The 24206-nt window shown below is 47.1% G+C and overlaps 1 protein-coding gene across 1 annotated transcript in view; it reads right to left on the bottom strand.

Moving 5' to 3' along the window:
* The window catches only part of LOC121272256 (zinc finger CW-type PWWP domain protein 1-like), a 50843-nt gene extending 34358 nt beyond the window's left edge, over window positions 1-16485 (bottom strand). Inside the window, exons 1-6 of the mRNA XM_041178785.1 lie at window positions 16467-16485; window positions 12557-12673; window positions 8347-8467; window positions 5242-5317; window positions 3858-3962; window positions 1515-1586 (exon numbers count right to left, since the gene is read on the bottom strand). Coding sequence (XP_041034719.1) covers window positions 1515-1586; window positions 3858-3962; window positions 5242-5317; window positions 8347-8467; window positions 12557-12673; window positions 16467-16485 — 510 coding nt within the window. The remainder of the gene's footprint in view (window positions 1-1514; window positions 1587-3857; window positions 3963-5241; window positions 5318-8346; window positions 8468-12556; window positions 12674-16466) is intronic.
* Between the last annotated feature and the right edge of the window lie 7721 nt (window positions 16486-24206).

The following is a 24206-nucleotide window of genomic DNA, read 5'->3' as shown; positions in this document are numbered from 1 at the left end:
TCCCAGTGGCTCTGAAGGTCATAGTGGCCCTCAACTTCTATGCCTCTGGCTCTTTCCAGGGCTCAGTGGGAGATCTGTGTGGAGTCTCCCAATCAGCTGTCCACATTTGCGTCAAACTGCTGACAGAAGCTCTGTTCAGGCATGCATTGACTTTCACAGGCTGAGTGAGACAGAGACTTTGCAGCGACTGATGGGTTGCCCCACATCCAGGCTGCTATTGACTGCACACATGTGGCCATTAAGGCGCCAGCGGGTGAGACGGGTGCCTTCGTCAGCAGGAAGGGGTCACAAGATGCAGATCCAGCAAGTCTGCGCAATGTACCCTGGCAACTCCCATGATGCTTACATCCTGATACACTCCCAGGTGCCGAGGCTCTTCAGTGCTCCAGCCCGACTGGATGGATGGTTGCTGGGTGACAGGGGCCCTGAAAAGGTGGCTCATGACCCCTCTCCACCACCTAAGAACAGAGGCCGAGCAGCGGTACAACAGGATCCATGTCTCCACAAGGGCAGTGATAGAGGGGACCATTGCCCTCCTGAAGATGCGCTTCCGATGCCTGGACCATTAAGGGGGCGCACTGCAATACACCCCAGAACAGGTGTCACTGATAATGGTTGCTTGCTGCACGCTGCACAATCTGGCACTGCTGGAGGAGGGGGGGGTGGGGGTGTGTGTGTGTGTGTGTGTGTGTGTGTGTTGGGGGGGGGGCTGCAGTGGACGAAGAGGGTGTTGACACAGCTGCACAGGCAACAGATGATGAGTCCAGTAGTGAGTCTGAGGACAGGCACAGTGAGGAGAACACTGAGGGCAAGGACACTGACCTGGGTAACCTCCAGGGAGACAGGGACACCCAGGACGCTTTGAACCAACGCTCCTTCAGCTAGCCCACCAAATAAGAACCACCATCACATTCCAGGGCATCAAAAATAAAGAATTCACACACGCCAAAAACCTGTCCCCTCACGTGACTCTGTCAGACCAGCAGGGACAGGTTATAAATGACATTTCAAAATTTTTATTTTATTTTTAATTCCTGTTGGAAGCCTCATCCTGGCCGTGGACGAGGGGGTTTCGTAAAAAAAAATCCAAAGGTCGCGCTTGGCCTTTTCGCCTGCCCGCCAACCGTCAGGCTGGACGGGCAGCGAAGAAAATTGCACTCCAATTACTATTTTAATGGCCTCAACGGGCCTGTTAATTTTTGGCAGGCATGCGGCTGCCGACCGAAATGTCGCACAAGCGTGTGCTGATGTTGGGACGTCCAACGTCTCTGCTTCCCGCCCCCACGGATGCCGCCAGAGTTTTTTTTACAGCACCTTCTGTTTTCAATTATGGATTTCCAGCCGTATTTTGCTTTGATTGTCTGATTTAGTTAGCTAAGCTCTTTGTTTTCTTCCTAGTTTATGAGACGAAGTTTAAATGCAACGCCCCCTTTAAATATCTCTAAAAAGGGGCAAGAGGAGGCAGCCAAACTGCTTTTAACGCACGGAATCGAAAAAGAGAAAAGGTACGAAACCTGTATTTTCACTTCCTGAGCCTCTTCAGCCATCTTCTTTCCAGCATTGATCCTCTTGGTGAAATCACGTTTCTAGGTAAAAGAGAAACGGAAACAGAACAATGCCGAATTCTTCCCACAATAGTCCAACAAAACGAAACGAGTGTTTGTCCAGCAGTCTATCACATCACCGAGATGTCTCAAAGCATTCTGAGGTCTGTAGGGCCTGCTGTGCAGGAAAACTGTGCAGCCATTCTGCAGGGGCAATGCACCACAAACCGCAACAAGGTGAATGAGCCGCTAGCCTGTGCCTTTTTTTTTGTTTCGGTGAAGCCGGCTGGGAGAGCGATGTTGGCCCGGACGCCTGCACCCTTGCTCCCCTTCGATGGCGCCACAGGATCTTTAAGCTGCATTTTAAAAAAAACCGAAACATGGGAAACAAAGGGGATCCGGATAAAACGTGACGGGGGGGGGTGGTGGGCCGGGATTTTCCGGCCCTGTTGCCAGCGGGACCCACCGCGGGACGGGGTGGGGCGGGGCGAGGTGGTGTCCCAGCCTGGAGTCTGTCAACTTGCTGCAGGACTGGAAGATCGCGGCGGTGGGCGGGTGCGGGAAACTCCCACCTGAGGAGACAAAAAAACTTGCAGGGTTATGGGGAAAGGGCCAGGGGCAGGTCTGGGTTGGGACTAATCAGATTGATCTTTGAAAGGGACGGCGCAGACTTAATGGATCGAATGGCCTCCTTCTGGGTTGTACTTTACTATGGCTCTATTAATGCTTGCTTTATCACCTTACTGGAAGGGCAGCACCTGCACCAAGGCAGCAATCCCTCAATCTGCACTCCAACGAGACTTGAACCTGTAGCGTCCACGACCCAGATGCCAGATTATTAAGAACCAAACAAAACACAACATGGAGACAATTTGTTCTTTGCTTACAAATCAGGGCTTAAGCATTCAGATCTTTCAAAGAGAAAGACAAGGCCTACTCAGTGACGGCCTGACTTGATCCTTGAAGGTGTCTGAAAATGAGGGGTTCAGCGCTCCTGTCCAAAGGAGGTGGAAGCCTTATTTCAATACGGTATTTAATTCAGAGTCCCACACCCACAGTGGAACACCGGTGCAATTATTTGTGTCGCTACATTCGCCACACGCACTGGTATCTGGCATGAAGTGGCCTATGGAGTAGCTCTTAAAGGGACCACTTTAGGCTATCACAAAGGCAAGCCAAAATTTACTTTGCAATGTGCGAGTCCTCCCCTTGGCCCTTCAGAAAGATTGCAGCCTGCTGATCTTATCGGTCCAGCCTTGTTTGTATGCCACTTGCAACGTCATTCGCATCAGGAAGCAGATACCTCGCTGTTAAAACCAGTTGGCAGGAGGCCGTCGCCAGGGACCCAGGGATATGGTTTTGGAACAAAGGGTGAATGGTCTGGATGGGTAATTCCAGTTGGGGTATGTGGGGGGGGTGGGGGGAAGCCCTAGGAGTCTGTAGTGTTCAATTGTTCTGTGCTTGATTATGTGAGTCTTGTAACTGATCTATGTAACTTGTGCTGCTTGATTGGTTAAGCCTAGGTGTTGACTCAGAGAAAACGTAAACAGCACACAGAAGCTGCCGGAAGGGTGGTGTAGACATTTTAAAGCATTGTATAAAACTCTGTAAATAAAGTTCCTGCACACTTAGAAACTTGAGACACCTCTGCATTGCTCTGAGATATATAAAATATACATCAGGTTCCTTATAGAGTTCAGGGAAGCACACCCTGGCCCACAAGCAGACTAAAAATATTCTTAGCAGTTTCTTCTCTGCGCCCCTTTCAGTCCTGGTTCCTCTCCCTGAGCAGATTCTGCCTGGCAGGTAAAGGATCACTGCTCCCCTGCTGAAGCCTCAAGTTAAAATGGCAGGCTGGGCCCTCGGTGAAAGAAAAGACATGCATTTCTGTAGCACCTTTCGGGTCATCCCAAAGCGCTTTACAGCCAATGAAGCAGGAATTGAAATGTAGTCACCATTGTGATGTAGCAAAAGTGGCAGCCAATTTGCGCATAGCATGATGCCACAAGTGGCAACGTGATAAGGATGAGACAACCTGGCTTTAGAGGAACAGGACACCGATCAGAAGCATCATTTAAGCCCAATCTGTATATTTAAAGAGCACCCCACTGACCAGGGGAAAGCCACCTGTAACTTGAAATAACAGGAGGCCAGATCAGGGGACAGAAAAGGTGTAGTTAACCACCCCCCCCAACATTTTTAACTCTACTCAACTTCACAGAAAGCAGGCGGGTGCAGTTAAGATTCACACGGGAGAGACGTTAGCAAAGAACAGCATGTGTACTAGAGATTCTGCTAATGAAGTTTACTTACTGCCACGTTTTTCTCTTGAGGAATTTCCTGGAAACTCTTTATCAGTGGTACAGAGATCCATGCATGGCTTACCGTCGTGTCGAAAAATGTAACATGATATTTTGACTGGAAAAGCAGCAGAGGTGGACAAGGAGGTCACAGTCAGCAAATTCGCCTTACATCATTCAACAATGACACTTCGAAACAGCTACACATGGCTCCCCTCCCCTGCCTCGCCTCCAATGGAGTATGGGGTAATACAGTCCGCAAAGGCACTGAATCACAGACAATGCCAGGTTAGCTGATCTCAGCTGGCGGAGGGAGACTATCATTGACCTCGGTGTTGACTGAGTGCTAATAAAGAACTCGAACAAATTTGTCAAACACCTTTCTTTGGTGGCTGCGGCTTTTATTGCTATGTTAGACACAAGAACACAAGAAGTAGGAGCAGGAGTAGACCGAGTGGCCTGTCGAGCCTGCTCCGCCATTCAATACGATCATGGCTGATCTTGGGCTTCCACTCCACTTCCCTGCCCTTTCCCCATATCCTTTGGTTCCTGGAGGGACAGTAGGATTGGACTTGAGTTCAGTTCTCCGAACCAAAGGCAGGTCTGACCCGCCAGAGGCAGGGCAAGGAGGGCAGGTTCCAAATCCACCCCAACAGGAACAGGGATGGAAATGCTCTTGGCACCAATCTGGACAACACCAGCAACTCCCGCACCCACCCCCCCACCTCCCCCCCCCCCCCCAGCTAACTGATGCCACCCCCTTCCCCCCAAGTACTTTTTACATGCAGATTGTAACCTAGAGCTGTGAGTAGTGATGGTAGAGGATACAATTTCCTTTCCAGCACATGGCTGACAGGAATCTCTCCAGGTCTTACTGCTTGATACTGGCATTAGTTGGAAAGGATTTGCCCGCATTATGAACATGAACAAATGAATAAGGAGCAGACATAGGCCAATCAACCCCTCGAGCCTGCTCCGCCATTTAATATGATCATGGCTGATCTGATGGTAGCCTCAACCAGGCAACCTCTCACCCCCGGGCTTACCAAGAATCGATCCACCTTTGCCTTAAAAATATTCAAAGACTCTGCTTCCACCACCTTTTCAGGGAGAGAGCTCCAAAGACTCACAACCCTCTGAGAGAAAAAAATCTCACCTCATCTCTGTCTTAAATGGGCGACCCCTTATTTTTAAACAGTGACCCCCTAGTTCTAGATTCTCCCAAGTGGAAACTTCCTCTCCGTATCCACCCTGTCAGGACTCCTCAGGATTAGAATGCACCCTCCTGGGCCACCAAGTCCTGGAGTTCCCAGAGCTTCTGGTTCAGGGACATGGACACTACCCACTGCACCGTAAGACTTCCTCAAAATGGCACGAGACATGAGAATTATACTGACCGGAAACTGATCTGAGTCGTTTGTGAACATAAAGTATTTCCCAGTCTGAGGATCATGTTCCACCATCCCAGGCCACCTAAATAATTGAATATTTGTCGTTATGCACCCAACTAGACATAGATCAGATACTATTTATAATAAATAAATAACAGAACAGCTGAACTCAGTCTTTAAGAACAGAATCGGAATGCAGAAACAGGGGCTGAGACTTTATGGCCACGTCTCTCCCTCCCAAACCTGGAAGCAGACTGAGAGGTAAGGGTGTAAAATTGGGAGGGGGGGTGGGGGAGGATGGTGGTGGTTGCCGTGCCTGTTGCCTTCCTGCTTCCTCTGGCATTTTACCAGCGGTGGGATAGATGGCAGGCGATCCAGCCGCCCTTAGGCCAATCGAGGCCCTTAAGTGATCATTAGGTGCCATGCCCATCACCCTCTCACCACCGCTGGTATTTTACTAGTGACGGTTCAACACCTCACCACTTGGGGAGACCCCCCAGTAAAACCCGGCGGCCTTCCTGCAGCCTCGGAGGGGGAGGGGGTCCATCCTGATCAGCAATCCGTGGCCCGCGGGAGGATCCCCTGAAGGGCCATGGGCCCCGTTTGGAAGACACCCCCCTTCACCCTGAACACACCCCCATTGGCAGGAGTCTGCCTGACTGGCTCCAACAATTCCCGACTCCACTTACCTTCATTCCAGGTCTCCTCAATGGCTGCTGCTCTGGGGCGTGTTGCAATGGCCACCACTCCCGGTGGTGCTGCTGGGTTCTCTGATTACTAACAGATCTTGAAGGCGAGACATGGGTGTGGAAGACACGACTGCAGGCAACTAATTGCCTGAGGACCATTTGTCTAATCATGGCTTCCAGGGCCAGGGAAGGTGGGGTTGCCATTGACATACCAGCTAGCGAGCGGGGTGACTGCCTCCACATAAAATCCCAGCCAAGATTTGAGCAGTGTCACTGCAGCCAAACCACTGGCTGCTAGGCAATTTCTGTTGGACAACACTGGTCTAACCTGACACTTAGGGGAGCCATGGATGACAGGTCCCACTGCTGGCCATACTGCTATTCAAATGTGGCCTTAAGTCTACCTGTTCAGGTATGAACGACCAGGTGGGGAAAAAAGAGAATGGTGTTTAATTTTTTTTTTAAATGACAGAAGTTGCTGAAAATGTGCAGTAAGTCGTTCAGGATCCAAGAGTGGAAGAAAGGTGAACAATTCAGGTGCAACTTTCCATCGGAACACCCTGCCATGAATCCCTAACATCATTCGCGGGGTCTAGTGAGCAAGTCTGATGCCTCTCTTCTCAGGCCAGTAAGCAGGTTTGTAAAGAAAGGGCGGGCCGATATGTTTGTATACAGCTAATCATATCTCTTAGAAATGCCAAAGCAACTCATAAGTAATGGATTTGTTGGATATGTGGTGTGTCATTATGTGGGCAAATATGTCAACCATTTTGCATGCAGGGTCCTGTTGAGGGTAGGAAGGAATTGGAATTGAAGGATGGAATCTTTAGCGCTCACCTGAACGTGTGAAGGCCTCAGTTTAATGTCTTATCATGCACAATGAATGGAGAACTCCATCAGTACCGAGTGACAACAACTTGTATTTTATATAGTGCCTCACAGACACCAAACCAAATAAGGAGATATTAGGGCAGATGATCCAAAGCTTGGTCAAAGAGGTAGGTTTTAAAGAAAATCTTAAAAGAGGAAAGCAAGGCAGAATGATGGAGAAGTGTAGGGAGGGAATTCCAGAGCTTGGGGCCTGGGCAGCTGAAGGCACGGCTTTCAATGGTGGAGCGATTAAAATTGATAATGCTCAAGGGAGCAGAATTGGAGGAGCGCAGATACGTTGGAGAGTTTTGGGACTAGCAATAGGAAGGGGGGCGAGGCCACGGAGGGATTTGAAAACAACGCTGAGAATTTTGAAATCGAGGCGTTGCTTAACCAGTGATATATAACCAGTAACCTTAATATAGGTCAGCGAGCACAGGGGTGATTGGTAAATGGGACTCAGTGCGAGTAAGGACGCCAAGCAGCTGAGTTTTGGATGACCTTAAGTTCATGGAGGGAAGAATGTGGGAGGCCAGTCAGGAGAGTGTTGGATAGTCAAGTCTAGAAGTAACAAAGGCATGCATGAGGGTTCCAACAACAGATGAGTTAATGCAGGGACGGAGTTAGGCGATGTTATGGAGGTAGGAATAGGCAACCTTTGGCAGCCTAATTATGGGCTCAAGTCCCGGTGTGGGTCTTGAGCTTATAACCCTCTAACTAATAAAGCTACCAACTAACTAAGCTGGCATCTAAAGAATAGGGAAAATGAAAACATGAAGGGTTTTGACAAAGGAAAATAAGAAGCAACTGTTATCCATTGGCAGGTGGGTCAGTAGGCAGAAAACACAGGTTTAAGGTGAATGAGAAGATAAGAAAAACATATTTTATGCAACATTGTTATGATTAGGAATGCACTGCCTGAAAAGGTCATGGAAGCAGATTGAGTAGTGAACCACAAAAGGAAATTAGATAAATACTTGAAGAAGAGAAAATTGCAGGGCTCCGGAGAAAGAGCAGGGCAGTTGGACTAATTGGATAATCTTTCAAAAAGCTGGCAGAGCCAGGATGGTTCAAATAACCTCCTTCTGTGCTGTACGATTTGATCGTTCTCCGCACCTTAAAAATGGGCGGGAAGGGGAGGAAATGAATGGCAACAATTAATAAGAAACAGGTCATAGTCCTTTAGCAGGAGGTGGTGGCATATTGGTATTGTCAGTGACGAGTATTCCAGGAGCCCAGGGTCATGCTCTGGGGACTTGGGTTCGAATCCCACCACCGCTGATGGTGAAAATATAATTCAATAAAAATATCTGGAATTAAAAGTCTGATGATCGTGAAAACATTGTCGTAAAAACCCATCTGATTCAGTGATGTCCTTTAAGGAAGGAAATCTGCTGTCCTGCATGTGACAGCAATGTGGTTGACTCTTAACTGCTCTCTGGACAAGGGCAGTTAGGGATGGACAATACATGCTGGCCTAGCCAGTGACACCCACATCCCCTGAACGAATAAACAAAGAAAAAGTCGGTGTGAACTGTTTTGATGAGCCCACCATGGATATCCAAGCTGCTTTGCCCACACTATGGAACCAGGAACCAGCTCAGCATAAATAACGTCATTCTCTCTTCCATCCCAAACCTCCTCTGGTAGGTCGCACATATTGTACAGAGGATCTGCAACACACAGTTTAACAACATTATTCAATTTAACAAGCATCTACGTCTGTACAACTAGGGTGTCAAAACTTTCCCTCCATTACAGGAAAAGACCCACATTTATAAAGCACCTTCCACAACCTCAGAATTTCCCAAAGCGCTTTCCAGCCAATTAAGCACTTTCTGAAGTGTGGTCACTGTTGTAGCACAGGAAACACGGTTGCAAATTTGCACACAGAAAGCTCCCGTAAACATCAATATGTCGATGACCAGATCATCTGTTTCTTTTACTGATGTTAGTTGAGATATTGGACAAGGCAAGCTCCCCTGCTCTTCTTCCAATAATGCCATGGGATCTTTGATGTCCACTTGAGGGAGCAAAATGGCTTCTTACGATAAGACATTGTAAGGGGGCTAATTGGTCAATCTTAAATCATTGATCCAAGGCTTAAAAAAAACCTTGCACCTCATCTAGAATATTGTGTCCAGTTCTGGATAGTGCAGTTCTGGAGGGATGTCAAGGCCTTAGAGAGGGTGCAGAGGAGGTTTACTAGAATGGTTCCAGGGATGAGGGATTTCAGATATGCAAAGAGGCTGAAGAAGCTGGGATTGTTCTCCTTCGAGCTAAGAAGTTTAGGGGGAAATTTAATAACAGTGTTCAAGATTATAAAGAGCTTTTGATTGAGTAAATAAGGAGAAACTGTTTCCTACTGATAGGAAGGTCAGTAACCAGAGGACCAGACTTAAGATGATTGGCAAAAAAAAGCCAGAGGGGAAATGAGGAGCATGTTTTAATGCTGCAGGTTCTTATGATCTGGAACACGGTGCATGAGAGAGGAGTGGAAGCAGATTCAGCGGTAACTTTCAAAAGGAAACATTGGCGGAGTCTTAGTGAAAGCGCAGTGGGCAGTGGATAGCTCTTTCCGAGAACCAGTACAGGCACCAGAGGCCAGGTGACCTCCTTCTGCGTTGTATTATTTGATGATTCGATGATTTATCCCACCGCGCCATCTAACGCAACCTTGAATGAACCTAAGGATTTTTATCTTCAGTATCACACCCAGGTCAAATCATTTTCAGAATGCTTTTTACAAATATTACTTCTTGTGGTCAATTTAAAATTTTTCTCTCTAGCCTCTGACATTCACCCAGCCCAACAACAGCCCGCATTGATGTGTCATCTTTAAGGAGGAAATGTTCCCTCAGCACTTAGGTTACTTTACTTCTGACAATAATAATTAAAAATAGATAAAAACAAAAAAACTGCGGATGCCAGAAATCCAAAACAAAAACAGAATTACCTGGAAAAACTCAGCAGGTCTGGCAGCATCGGCGGAGAAGAAAAGAGTTGACGTTTCGAGTCCTCATGACCCTTCGACCGAACTGAGTGAATCCAAGAAAGGGGTGAAATATAAGCTGGTTGAAGGTGTGTGGGGGTGGGGGGCGGGTTTGGGTGGGGGGAGAGAAGTGGAGGGGGTTGGTGTGGTTGTAGGGACAAACAAGCAGTGATAGAAGCAGATCATCAAAAGATGTCACAGACAACAGAACAAAAGAACAAAACATAAACAAAAACAAAATTACCTGGAAAAACTCAGCAGGTCTGGCAGCATCAGCGGAGAAGAAAAGAGTTGACGTTTCGAGTCCTCATGACCCTTCGACAGAACTTGAGTTCAAGTCCAAGAAAGAGTTGAAATATAAGCTGGTTTAAGGTGTGTATGTGGGGGGCGGAGAGAGAGAGAGAGAGAGGTGGAGTGGGGGTGTGGTTGTAGGGACAAACAAGCAGTGATAGAAGCAGATCATCAAAAGATGTCAACAACAATAATACAAAAGAACACATAGGTGTTAAAGTTAAAGTTGGTGATATTATCTAAATGAATGTGCTAATTAAGAATGGATGGTAGGGCACTCAAGGTATAGCTCTAGTGGGGGTGGGGAGAGCATAAAAGATGTAAATAAATAAATAAATAAATAATTTTTTTTCTCCCTTTATAATGGAAATAGGAAAAGGAAAATCTATATAATTTATTGGAAAAAAAAGAGAAAAGGAAGGGGGAAACAGAAAGGGGGTGGGGATGGGGGAGGGAGCTCACGACCTAAAGTTGTTGAATTCAATATTCAGTCCGGATGGCTGTAAAGTGCATAGTCGGAAGATGAGGTGTTGTTCCTCCAGTTTGCGTTGGGCTTCACTGGAACAATGCAGCAAGCCAAGGACAGACATGTGGGCAAGAGAGCAGGGTGGAGTGTTAAAATGGCAAGCGACAGGGAGGTTTGGGTCATTCTTGCGGACAGACCACAAGTGTTCTGCAAAGCGGTCGCCCAGTTTACGTTTGGTCTCTCCAATGTAGAGGAGACCACATTGGGAGCAACGAATGCAGTAGACTAAGTTGGGGGAAATGCAAGTGAAATGCTGCTTCACTTGAAAGGAGTGTTTGGGTCCTTGGACGGTGAGGAGAGAGGAAGTGAAGGGGCAGGTATTGCATCTTTTGCGTGGGCATGGGGTGGTGCCATAGGAGGGGGTTGAGGAGTGGGGGGTGATGGAGGAGTGGACCAGGGTGTCCCGGAGGGAGCGATCCCTACGGAATGCCGATAGGGGCGGTGAAGGGAAGATGTATTTGGTGGTGGCATCATGCTGGAGTTGGCGGAAATGGCGGAGGATGATCCTTTGAATGCGGAGGCTGGTGGGGTGATAAGTGAGGACAAGGGCGACCCTATCATGTTTCTGGGAGGGAGGAGAAGGCGTGAGGGCGGATGCGCGGGAGATGGGCTGGACATGGTTGAGGGCCCTGTCAACAACCGTGGGTGGAAAACCTCGGTTAAGGAAGAAGGAGGACATGTCAGAGGAACTGTTTTTGAAGGTAGCATCATCGGAACAGATGCGACGCAGGCGAAGGAACTGAGAGAATGGAATGGAGTCCTTACAGGAAGTGGGGTGTGAGGAGCTGTAGTCAAGATAGCTGTGGGAGTCGGTGGGTTTGTAATGGATATTGGTGGACAGTCTATCACCAGAGATTGAGACAGAGAGGTCAAGGAAGGGAAGGGAGGTGTCAGAGATGGACCACGTGAAAATGATGGAGGGTTGGAGATTGGAAGCAAAATTAATAAATTTTTCCAAGTCCCGACGAGAGCATGAAGCGGCACCGAAGTAATCATCGATGTACCGGAGAAAGAGTTGTGGAAGGGGGCCGGAGTAGGACTGGAACAAGGAATGTTCCACATACCCCATAAGGAGACAGGCATAGCTGGGGCCCATGCAGGTACCCATAGCCACATCTTTTATTTGGAGGAAGTGAGAGGAGTTGAAGGAGAAATTGTTCAGCGTGAGAACAAGTTCAGCCAGACGGAGGAGAGTAGTAGTGGATGGGGATTGTTCGGGCCTCTGTTCGAGGGAGAAGCTAAGGGCCCTCAGACCATCCTGGTGGGGGATGGAGGTGTAGAGGGATTGGACGTCCATGGTGAAGAGGAAGCGGTTGGGGCCAGGGAACTGGAAATTGTTGATGTGACGTAAGGTGTCAGAGGAATCACGGATGTAGGTGGGAAGGGACTGGACAAGGGGAGAGAGAAGGGAGTCAAAATAACGAGAAATGAGTTCTGTGGGGCAGGAGCAAGCTGTGACGATCGGTCTACCGGGGCAGTTCTGTTTGTGGATTTTGGGTAGGAGATAGAAGCGGGCCGTCCGAGGTTGGGCGACTATCAGGTTGGAAGCTGTGGGAGGGAGAACAAAAGAACACATAAGTGTTAAAGTTGGTGATATTATCTAAACGAATGTGCTAATTAAGAATGGATGGTAGGGCACTCAAGGTATAGCTCTAGTGGGGGTGGGGGGAGCATAAAAGATTTAAAAATATTTAAAAATAATGGAAATAGGTGGGAAAAGAAAAATCTATATAATTTATTGAAAAAAACAAAAGGGGGAAGAAACAGAAAGAGGGTGGGGGTGGAGGAGGGAGCTCAAGACCTAAAGTTGTTGAATTCAATATTCAGTAAAATCCAATATTCAATTAAAAATAGTTTGAGCAATGCTTTTCAACAGACCGTGCCTCCTGTGAAAGACAGGCCAGTAGGAGAAAATAACATCATTGTGTTTATTATGGAAGGATTACTCAGTACCTGGATTCTGACTGCATATCCAGTCCTCTGGCAGAGTTGCTGGATCCACATTGTCTTCCAGCCGTCTCCACTTCCCACATATTTTCTTGCTGCACTGAACCCAGGCGACATAATTATCTGAAAGGAAATAAAGGACATTGAATCAGCAGCAGAGGCCACCTTCAGTAAACAATCGGTTACCCAGGAGTGTAAGAGACTGAATGCAGCAAACTCAAGTGTTCAGGCCTCTTTTTTTTTAAATCCAAGGCCAGGGATTTTACAGCCCCACCGCGGCATCTCTCCCCCCGCCGGCTGATGCGGCGAGCTGTTTAAATCTCCATTCAGTTTGGCCGGGGCCGTAATACCCAGTCGGGCGGGAGAGGCTGTAAAATCCTGGCCCAAGTATTTTTAGGTCTCCCGCGATTGCAGTTAAAAGCGGCTACAGCCACGCTAAGCTGCGTGGTAAACCAGAGGAACTTCACAAAGCCCGAACAACACTTCGGCAATCCAGCTGATGCTCCATCGTAAGAATGCAAGGCTCAGAGGGAAATAGCCGGGGATATCAGAAGGCGAAGCTACCCGTGACCCGCTCAGCTGGCTCCTGGTGTTTCTAAAGGCCTGAAAAGAGGTCACCCACCTGTCAGCTCTCTTAGATGAAGGACTGCTGCACAAGGAGCCCCAAAGCAGAGGCAGCACTTAAAGAAATAAGGGGCAACGAGGTAGCACATTTAACGTAGCAAAACTTCCCAAGACGCTTCTCAGGAACAATTATCAAACAAATTTTAACACCAAGCTGCATAAAGCGCTATGAACGCAGTTGACCAAAAAAGCTTGATCAAAGGAGTAGGTTTGCAGAAGCTGTCTTAAAGGAGAAGATGGAAGTAGAGATGTGGAGAGATTTAGGGAGAAAATTCCAGAGCTGAGGGCCTGAAGGCACAGCCGCCAATCTGCAGCAATGAAACAAGTATCTCGAGACCCGAAGAAATCTCATTTTGAAACATAAGGCTGATCATTGCTGTGTTGTAACAAGAATGCATACCAGCATTGCATGCAGATTTCCCCTATTTCAACACTGTGGATCCCCTCCCTCCCTTTCCCCATTTTCCATGACATGCTCACATTGCAGTGTGTCACACAGGAGCAGGTAAGGTAATCAGCCATAGCCCGCAAAGGACTCTAGACATCTCTCTCTCCGGTACAGAGAGACAACTGGTTATACAGCTTGAGGGGCGGCACTCTAAGCATGGGGTAAGTTAAGGGGACAGGTCTCCATGAGCTACAACAGCTGGTACAGGTCTTGAACCCATGGCGTTGGCATTATTCTGCACCACACTCTAGACATCTCGCCAACTGTGCTAACCAACCCACACAGACAGAGTCTGTATTAATCCATCACTAGTTTTCAGATGGCAACCTCAACACCCACAAAACACTTCATGAAAAGAATTATGCATAAGGCATGTAATTTATTTTTAAGTATAAAGCGTTTTAATTTATTTTTAAAGTTGCAAGTTAAACCAATGTCTAAGAATCCATTTGTTTTGTGTTTCTTTTTTAAACGGGGAAGGAAACTAGTCTCCGGATTTATAATGCCTGGCTATTTCCTTCCTGATGCCCCAGCAAAATTTCAGTGTGTCGACACAAAAGCAGGTCTCAAGTGGTCTGCCTATCGATGAATCGTACAGAGTAAGCAGTACCTTGAAAGAACTGCAAGACATCCCAGCCTGAATTTCAGTAATTCACAGGATGACAGAATTTTTGCAGCACAGAAGGGGGCCATTCAGCCCATCGTGTCTGCACCAGCTCTCCAAATGAGCAACTTACTTGGTGCCGTTCTCCCACCGTTTCCTCTTAACCCAGCACATTGTTACTTTTCAGCTAGCAGTCTAATTCCCTTTTGAATGCCACGACTGAACCTGCCTCCCCCGCACTCTTGGGCAGTGCTTAGCAGACATTAACTGCTCGCTGCAAGAAAAAGTATTTTCTCACATCATTTTTGCTTCTTTCGCAATTTACCTTAAATCTGTGACCCCTTGTTCTCCATCCTTTCACGAGTGGGGACAGTTTCTCCCAAATCTACTCTGTCCAGAGCCCTCGCGATCTTGAACACCTCTATCAAATCTCCTCTCAAACTTCTTCAAGGGAAAGTCCCAACTTCTCCAATCTATCTTCATAAAAGAAGTTCCTCATTCCTGGAACCATTCTCATTGAAAACTAAAAATAGATGCTGGTCTTTCCTTGTGTTGTAAGTCCAGTTAAAAACATTTAAAAGAAACAAGTGAATTTCCCCCTTCCTTTTAAGGGTTTTTTATTTGGCCAGTTTAATTTGGCTGGAGGAGTACCACACTCCTACCAGCAGATGGCTATGCTTCTGTCTGAGATTAATAGTTCATTTTTTTGCACCGTCTGCTTGGTTCCCACCCCTGCTTAAAAGCGAGGATAACACCGGTTCATTTACAATTGTGACTTCAAGGCATTGTCCAGAATCTGCCTGAGGTTCAATCCCTGAGATCGTTAGTAAAACAATTAACATAAAGGTTACAGAGCAACATAAGTTTGACATTAAAATTGGATATCTGCAATTCAGCATTTTAAATATCATTTTGATCAGGAGACTGCAATTCGTTCAAATGTTTAAGTTGGCTATCTTTAATTTAGAATGCTGGCTTTAGTGTTATACATTTTATAAAGTTACTGCATGTTTGACACAAGTCCCACAGTACCGAAAAGATTTTTTTTTACTCTTTCATGGGATGTGGGCAGCACTGGCAAGGTCAGCATTTGTTGCCCCTCTCTAATTGCCCTTAAACTGGGTGGTTTGGGAGACCATTTCAGAGGGCAGTTAAGAGTCAACCACGCTGCTGTGCTTCTGGAGTTACATACAGGCCAGGCTGGATAAGGATGGCTGATTTCCTTCACTAAAGGACACAAGTGAACCAGATGGGTTTTTACAATAATAACTGATAGTTTCATGGTCGCCATTACTGGGATTAGCTTTATACTCCAGATTTATTAACTGGATTCAAATTCCACCAGCTGCTGAGGTGGGATTTCAACCCATGGCCCCAGAGCATTCACATGGGCCCTCTGGATTACGAGTCCAACGAGATTACCACTGCGCCACTGTCTCCCCGTGTCTATGCAAAGATGGGTTCAGTGGGTAACGGTGAATCAGAAGTTTGTGCATTTAAATTCCACACTGGGATTTTAGCACATAATCTATTGCTGATAGCCCCCTTACCCTCACACCGGAGTGTGGCCTTTCAGGTGAGATGTTAAACAAAGGTCCATCTGCCCATTCAGGTGTGATCCCATGACACTGGTACGGATTATAATGACTTAAAAATTTCACTATGGTTTGTGGGTGTGCACAGATTGGCTGCGGAGTTGACCACACGCAACAGAGACCACATTTCAAAACAAATTTAATGGCTCTGAAATGTTCCGCAGCGTCCTGAGGATGTGAAAAGTGCTATGCAAATGTCAGTTCGAACTCATCGGTAAAAGTGGAGGCTAGTCCAGCCTCATCAGAAGGAAAAACCAGTAATACTTGGAAGTGACTGGCACTGGTCTGAACTGTAGTTCCATTTTAAGGTATACAAGACCAGTTCAGACCAGTACCAATCATTTTCCGTGTTTTACTGGTTTTTCCTCTGGGGAGTGGAAGGGAATGCAGCCTTGGCAACAACAGTGATGTTAGTCCAGCCTCGTCAGTAAGACCTGCCTAGCCTTGGCAGTAACAGAAGGTGAGTCTTCCCTTGCTAGTAGCTGTGAAGGTCAATTTAGCCTTTTCAGTAACAGAAGGGGTGGGGGTGGGGGGGGGGGTGTGTGTGTGTGTGTGTGTGGGGGTGATGTTTAGCTTCATCTCAAGCGGTGCAAGTAGGGTGTTGGGTGCAGTCTCAGCATTGTGTCAGCTTGGCTCTCTGGTTACCTGAGTCAGAAAGCTGCATTATCTAGGATGGCATGTCTGCACCAGTTCTTTGAACAAGCTATCCAATTAGTCCCACTGCTCCAACCTTTACCCGTAAGCTCTGCAATTGTTTCCCTTTTTTATTAAGTATTTATCCAATTCCCCTTTGAAAGTTACTATCAAATCTGCTTCCGCTGCCCTCCCATTCAGCGTACTGCAGATCACAACAACTCACTTAAACTTCTCTGCTCCACTGGCCGGTGTTTTCCCTGCTCGCCGGCGTGATCGGTTTCACGATGGCGTGAAGCCAGTTTGCAATCGTCCACTGACGGCGGGCCGCGTTTCCTGTCACCGGACGGCGGGAACATCATTGTAATACATCTGCATATCGTTATTAGGCCAGGCCGGCAGAATCCCTCCCCCCCCACCCCCCCCAACCCCCCGGCCCCCCGCTGGATCATCCGGTCAGGTCAGCAGAAAAACACACCCGACATGTTTCACAACAGCGCGTAAGCGACGTGCACCTGGTGGGCTGCACTTCCCTCGGGACTTCGAGGTTTGTTTGCCCACCTTGCTTCGGGCAGCACTTGTAGTCATCAGCACCAGGCTTAGATCATAAGACGTAGGAGCAGAAATTAAGCCATTCGGCCCATCGAGTCTGCTCTGCCATTCAATCATGGCTGATAAGTTTCTCAACCCCATTCTCCCGCCTTCTCCCCGTAACCTTTGATCCCTTTACCCATCAAGAACCTATCTATCTCGGTCTTAAACACACTCAGTGACCTGGCCTCCACTGCCTTCTGTGGCAATGAATTCCATAGATTCACCACTCTCTGGCTAAACAAGTTCTTCCTCATCTCTGTTCTAAAAGGTCTTCCCTTTACTCTGAGGCTGTGCCCCTCGGGTCCTAGTCTCTCCTACTAATGGAAAAATCTTCCCCACGTCCACTCTATCCAGGCCTTTCAGTATTCTCTAAGTTTCAATCAGATCCCCCCCCTCATCCTTCTAAACTCCATTGAATATAGACCCAGAGTCCTCAAACGTTCCTCATATGTTAAGCCTTTCACTCCTGGGATCGTTCTCATGAACCTCCTCTGGGCCCTCTCCAGGAGATACAGGATCCAAAATTGCTCACAATATTCTAATCTAAATGTGGTCTTACCAGAGCCTTATAAAGCCTCAGCAGCACATCCCTGCTTTTACAGACAGCACCACATCACTTTTAGGGGGAGCTCACGGGCAGGTCTCTACCTACCACATCAGCCACATGTGGGTGGCTTTTCAATGTCTGCAGGGCTAGGGATTGCTTGGCGAAGTGGGAGAAATGACCTCAGGTATGGGATGAAACTGCCTGTCGAGGGCTGCACTGGGGAGGGGTTTGGGGGTGGGGGGGTATCCCAGTGTGTATGTGGGGGGCACATGTTGAGCTGTGCAAATGGCCTCAAGATGGTGAGGGCTGAGGAGGCTGTCTCCAGGGGAGATGAGGCCAGGTGGACATGTGGGGGGGTGTGTGTGTGTGTGTGAGAATGGGTGGCGATGTCCTTTGAGCTGGCAGTGAGTGAGATGCCAGTGAATGTGTGATGGGCTTGTGAGTGTGTGAGTTTAGAGTGATCGCCATACCCTGGCTGCATGGTTGCGATCATTCACCCTCGACCAGCACTGGATGGCCAACCACTTCTGTGCGGCATTGGCACTGATCACCGCTACCACCGCCTCCCAAGCCTGGCTGATCACCCTGCTGCCCATCTTGCAGCCAGAACGGGGATAGAGGACATCGCAGCAGGCGTCCGTGGAGTCCAAAAGGCGTTCCAGTGATGCGTCACTAAACCAGGGGGCTGCAGCCTTTTTGCATTTCGTGAACATCTTCCCTGCAGTAGTCCTGGCCTGAGATGTGTGCGCGGATCTAGACTTTAAATATGGCGCCCAGCGTGATGAAGCGCTGGGGTGATGGCATGGCGGGTGAACGAGAGCCCGCCTGCCATCAAAATGGCATCTTTCCCGGGAATGCATAACTAATAAGGTGAGTTCGGGACGATACGGAGTGAAAACCTGCCATTGCGTCCAGCAGGTAAAGCGTCGTTCTACCCGCCCGCTACCGCACTTAGTGCAAATCTGGGACAATTCCGCCCACTGAGTGCTTTGCAAGGCTTTTCCAATTCTCTCATCTTACCATATCCTCTCATCCCAGGGGTCATCCCGGTGAATCTATTTTGCCATGATATCCGTGACTGCACACAGCATCCCAACTGTGCCCTAATCAGTCCCTTGTGTAGATTCATCTTCAGTTCTTTGTTTCTGTATTTGATGCCTTCTTATGTAAAACATAGAATCCTACCTGCCCTTTAATATAGCTTTTCTCATTTACCTTTTAAGCTCTGTGTATTGGTACCCATTGAGAACTTTACCATTTAGGGTATATTACTATTACTATCCAGAAGATGCACTGCAGGAGCTATCCACGGCTTCTTCAACAGAATTTCCCAAACCTGATGACCTCCACCACCTACAAGGAGCAGGGCAGTAAAAAGACTTGCATTTGTATAGCATTGTTCACAACGACCAGACATCCCAAAAATGCTTTTACAGCCAATAAAGTACTTTTGAAGTGTAGTCACTGTTGTAATGTAAAAAACACATCAGCCGATTTGCACACAGCAAGCTCCCACAAATGGCAATGGGATAATAATCAGATAATCTGTTTTTGTGGTGTTGATTGAGGGAAAAATATTGGCCAGGGCAATAGGGATAACTCCTTCTTCGAAACAGTACCATGGGATCTTACACATACATCTGAGAAGGCAGATCAGGTTTCGATTTAACATCTCACCCTAAAGCTGTCTTGTCAGTGCTGCACTGGAGTGCCAGCCTTGGTTTTTGTGTTCAGGTGCCAGAGTAGGGCCTAAATCCACACCCCAGAGGTGAGAGTGCCAACCGACTCACAGCTGATGGATTGCGCAAATAACTAAACCCCAAGTTAACTGTTCCCGTGGTTCAGGTAAGTATTAAAGGAACCACTGAAACTACTTGATGAGGGGTGAGGAGTTCTCCTGAGTCCTGGTTAAGACAGCTCCCTCAGTCAGCATCACCACAAAAAAGCCAATGGATAAACTGGCTATTTGTAGAATATCATTGTGTGAAAATTAGCTGCTGCATCTGTCTACTTAATCGTTATTGCACTTCATAAGTAACTCAGTGGGGTGAAGTGGTCTGGCATATTTCTGAGAGGTGCGATACAACACAATATAAACACAAATCTGTCTTTCTTTCAAGAGCAGCGAAGACGTGTTGAGTTTTGCCTTAGGCTGTTGAATGTTTCCTTCTGTATTAACAGATCCTTTCAGGCTTTTCTAGGTGACATCATAGGGCAGCCCACAATGTCGAACTGCATAAAACGGGTAACAGCTGTACTGACAAAGCAGTCACCACGCACTGTACCTGTTTTTTTTTCAATGCACAGCATTATCAAGAGCAACACAAAGGATTTGTTCACCACTGCCCTCCCCAGGGTCCTGATTTCTGTCAACTGCACACATGTTGAATCACGTGTCTCTCTACAACAAACCTTTTAGTCTGTAATCAGAATGAGGAGTGTGCGTGGGTATGCAAACAGTCTTGAGTGCTCAACATTTCCCATTTGTTTGCTCCATAGGATTTCAATCTTTTATGATTCAGGCAGTCTGCAGGCATGGACGAACATGTAGTATAATGAAAGCTAACTCAACTCTCATGTTAAGCCTTCCTCTACGGATGATAGGCAGCACAGTCCAAAACACTAGTTTCTTACTCCACTGATCCATTTCACTTCAGCAAAAGATTTGAGTTACTGTTCCAGAGTTATGTACTGACCTTGAATTCAAAGCAAATGTTCCAGCTAACTCAAGAAAAGTTCTGTTTTTTAGTTGTATGCAGTCTGAAATAAGTGGTATATTTGCATTTTTATCGAATGCTTATTTTTGTGCAACACCTTTAAGTGACTTTCTTTCCCCTTTTAACACAACCCGCCCTCAAAATACGCACTACTGCAGAGTTAATCGAATTTGTGTTCTGTAATCATAGGGCAGTGCTTCAAAATGTGGCCCCCAGACCACTGAGGGTCCTCCAGGTCCAAAAGGGGTGGACTATCTTATGGAGCTTGCATCGGAGATGGGTTGGTACTCGCCGAGGTAAGTTAGGCTCCACGTACGTACCAAGTATCCTGCACTCCGAGCTGTCATTCCCAACAAAGTACAACTGGGAGGTCAGGTTTTCAACACCTGCAGGGCTGAATGTGGAGCCCGACCTAAGACTGAAGCTCTTCACCTTGGAACCAGACATCACCTCACGGGTGTTTCATCAAAAGCCACGCCACTCTTCCCATTTATTCTGCTGAGCTTTTTTGCAACAGCAAGCAAAGGCGGTTGGGACCGGTAGGTGGTCTACAGGATCTTTTGCTCTGCCTAGGTGGTCCGTGGAAGAAAAAGTTTGACAGCCACTATTGTAAGGAGATGAATGAGAGTTAACCCTCCCTACTGAGAATTTCTTCACTTACAATCGTACAGTGCTTGTATTCTAAATCCATCAGGGTGAACTACCTATTTCTGTTGCATGTCCATAAAGGTTAGTCACTGTACATAAGCCACTTTCTAAGTTTGCAGATGATACAAAGATAGGTGGAGGGACAGGTAGTATTGAGGAGGCCGGGAGGCTGCAGAAGGATTTGGACAGGTTAGGAGAATGGGCAAAGAAGTGGCAGATGGAATACAAAGTGGGCAAGTGTGAGGTCATGCACTTTGGTAGGAAGAATAGAGGCATAAACTATTTTCTAAATGGGGAGAGAATTCAGAAATCTGGAGTGCAAAGGGACTTGGGAGTCCTAGTCCAGGATTCTCTTCAGGTTAACTTGCAGGTTGAGTCGGTAGTTAGGAAGGCAAATGCAATGTTGGCATTTATTTCGAGAGGACTAGAATATAAAAGCAGGGATGTGCTGCTGAGGCTTTATAAGGCTCTGGTCAGACCACATTTAGAATATTGTGAGCAATTTTAGATCCCGTATCTCAGGAAGGATGTGCTGGCCCTGGAGAGGGTCCAGAGGAGGTTCATGAGAATGATCCCAGGAATGAAAGGCTTAACATATGAGGAACATTTGAGGACTCTGGGTCTATACTCGATGGAATTTATAAGGATGAGGGGGGGATCTGACTGAAACTTACAGAATACTGAAAGGCCTGGATAGATTGGACGTGGGGAAGATGTTTCCATTCGTAGGAGAGACTAGGACCCGAGGGCGCAGCCTCAGAGTAAAGGGAAGACCTTTTAGAACAGAGATGAGGAGAAACTTCTTTAGCCAGAGAGTGGTGAATCTATGGAATTCATTGCCACAGAAGGCTGTGGAGGCCAGGTCATTGAGTGTAGTTAAGACCGAGATAGATAGGTTCTTGATTGGTAACGGATCAAAGGTTACGGGGCGAAGGCGGGAGAATGGGGTTGAGAAACTTATCAGCCATGATTAAATGGCGGAGCAGACTCGATGGGCCGAATGGCCTAATTTCTGCTCCTATGTCTTATGGTCTAATGCGTGAACCTTTAAATTTTCTTTGGGAGGAGCATGCGCATTATTTATTGCAGAACTAGGCCTGCGCTGTACCATTCCGGGCTGCTGCCTGATGGCACACCTATGCAATTTAGCAGGAAACACTGGCCTAAAGGCTCAAGGTGATCTCAGCTTTACAACACAAATGGCTTGAATTTCAGGGCTAGTGGCAAACCATGGCCACTCATCACTGACCTCGAAGAAAGCTGTCCAGAAAGATTCAGCAATCTCTGTGGCCTGGTTTTCCCCTTCCCCAGCAGCAATTTAACCCTGGCACTAAGTCAAGAGGCTCTCCAGGCAGCAGTGATGTCTGTAGGCAGGTAGGCAGTCCGTTGAAGTATTCACGCACAGCAAACCAGGAAGTTAAGATCTCCTAAAATCCTTCACTTTTAATTTAAATTTTCAAATAGAAAATAAAATATTATAAGTGGATTAAGATATAAACTAACATAAAGACAAGCAAACTATAAAAAAAATGAAAAGTGTATATTTTTTAAAAATAGGTGGAATTCTTTATCATTATGGAGAAATTTGACATTCCACAATTATGGAATTGGCCTTTCAAGGCCAGTGAGGGTGTTCAACAGCAATTATGAAGTTAGTGTGCAGTTAAGAGCCCAATTACACCTCATTCAAAAAGGTGTAGCCTTTCCAAGGGTTTTTTACAGCGAGACTAACAGTGTGTGAGTGGGGGTTCTTATCAATTCCATTGATTTCCACGGTTACAGTCCTGGCGTGCCTCGACTGCACATCTATTGGTGAAACGTAGCATCACTGACAGCAACTTCTAGGTTTTCACATTATCCTGCGCACGTGCGGGACTCCAGAAGGTGCTGTCAGTTTCGTCGGGGTAATGACGGCCAACGCTGAGGGTTTTGCCGTCGTAGCTAAATCCAGGCTGAATCAAGCCAGGCCCCTGTTGGTCACATCAAGGACTTTAAGGCCAATGGGATTTTCTATTGAAATGCTTGTTTAGTCCTGCTGTTCCCCAAGGAAGCTTAGACATGCGTTGTGTGTAGTGTAACGAGAAAAATAACACCAAACTAAGGAGTTGCATTGGCAGGACTATTTATTGTTTCACAGGTGGAAACACAAAAGTTGGTACCTTTTGCTCTTCATTTTAAGCCCCCCCACTATTTACTCCCCTCTCTAGTCCCTCCACTCTGCACCAGCTCTGTACACCAGTCACCAACTGAGAAGATATGCAAATGGCTTGTTTCATGGCTTCTGCCGGGGAATCAGTCTTCAGAATTACATGAGTGCGGTCTGGGATGATCTAGCCTCTTGTTTGTTCTCCCTACAGAGATAATTCCCATTCAGCATTTCTCGCTGTTAGACTGGGCAACATCAGGAACTCACCAAACACATGCTGTGTGGATGGCTAAACTCACCCCACCTCTGGTGTAGGTGATGCATTAGAACGATGATGCACTATAGCCTTGGGCTTCCCTTTTAAGTATTTTCCAAGTTCACAGTTTCCACACCACTGCCACCCTTTCCCCAATGAAAAAGGAATTTCAAATGGCACCTAACGGGAAACAGAAACTAAGAACGTTTTAAAACAGAAGTAAACACACGCTGCGGAATTTTACATCATTCATCCCAAGGGAATCCGTTCCCTCACACGCTTCTGCAAACTAACAAATGGCTGAGAAGCCAAGTGGCGGGAGGGGTGGGCATCAAATTGCACCCTTCACGTCCACCATTCTCAACCACAGAACAAAATGTCAACACGCGACCGCCTCCACGATCAAACCAGCTCGCCAAACAGAACAGCTCCTCTTTTCCAAAATTATAAAATTATCAGCTTAGCTGAAACTACAGCTAAAATAACAGGATATCGTACAAAATCCATTAACCATCCAGACTCCAAACTGCACCCCAGCCATTCGTCTGTTCTTATATACCTGCTCTGTCTACTTTTGAGGGTGTTTCAACGCTCCTTATTGTCGTAGATGACCGACGTTTCCTGAGGGTGGTGGACAGCAAATGAGTGGCAGGCACCCTGCTGTTTATGGCCTCTGGCTGTGTGCTGGAGGTCAGGGGAGATATCATCTCAGAAGGGTCTTGAACCTCCTTATTGGCGGTTTGACAGGCTACTGAGGTCTGCACAAAGCGACTGGACACAAGGGCAGTACTGACATTATGCAGGAGTTCCATCAAAACTGACATCTGGTTGGACAGCCTGACTA

Source organism: Carcharodon carcharias, chromosome 33 (genome assembly GCF_017639515.1).
Source record: "Carcharodon carcharias isolate sCarCar2 chromosome 33, sCarCar2.pri, whole genome shotgun sequence".
Classification (NCBI taxonomy): domain Eukaryota; kingdom Metazoa; phylum Chordata; class Chondrichthyes; order Lamniformes; family Lamnidae; genus Carcharodon; species Carcharodon carcharias.
The sequence above is the reverse complement of the archived record's forward strand: the minus strand, read 5'-3'. Positions and strand labels throughout refer to the sequence as shown.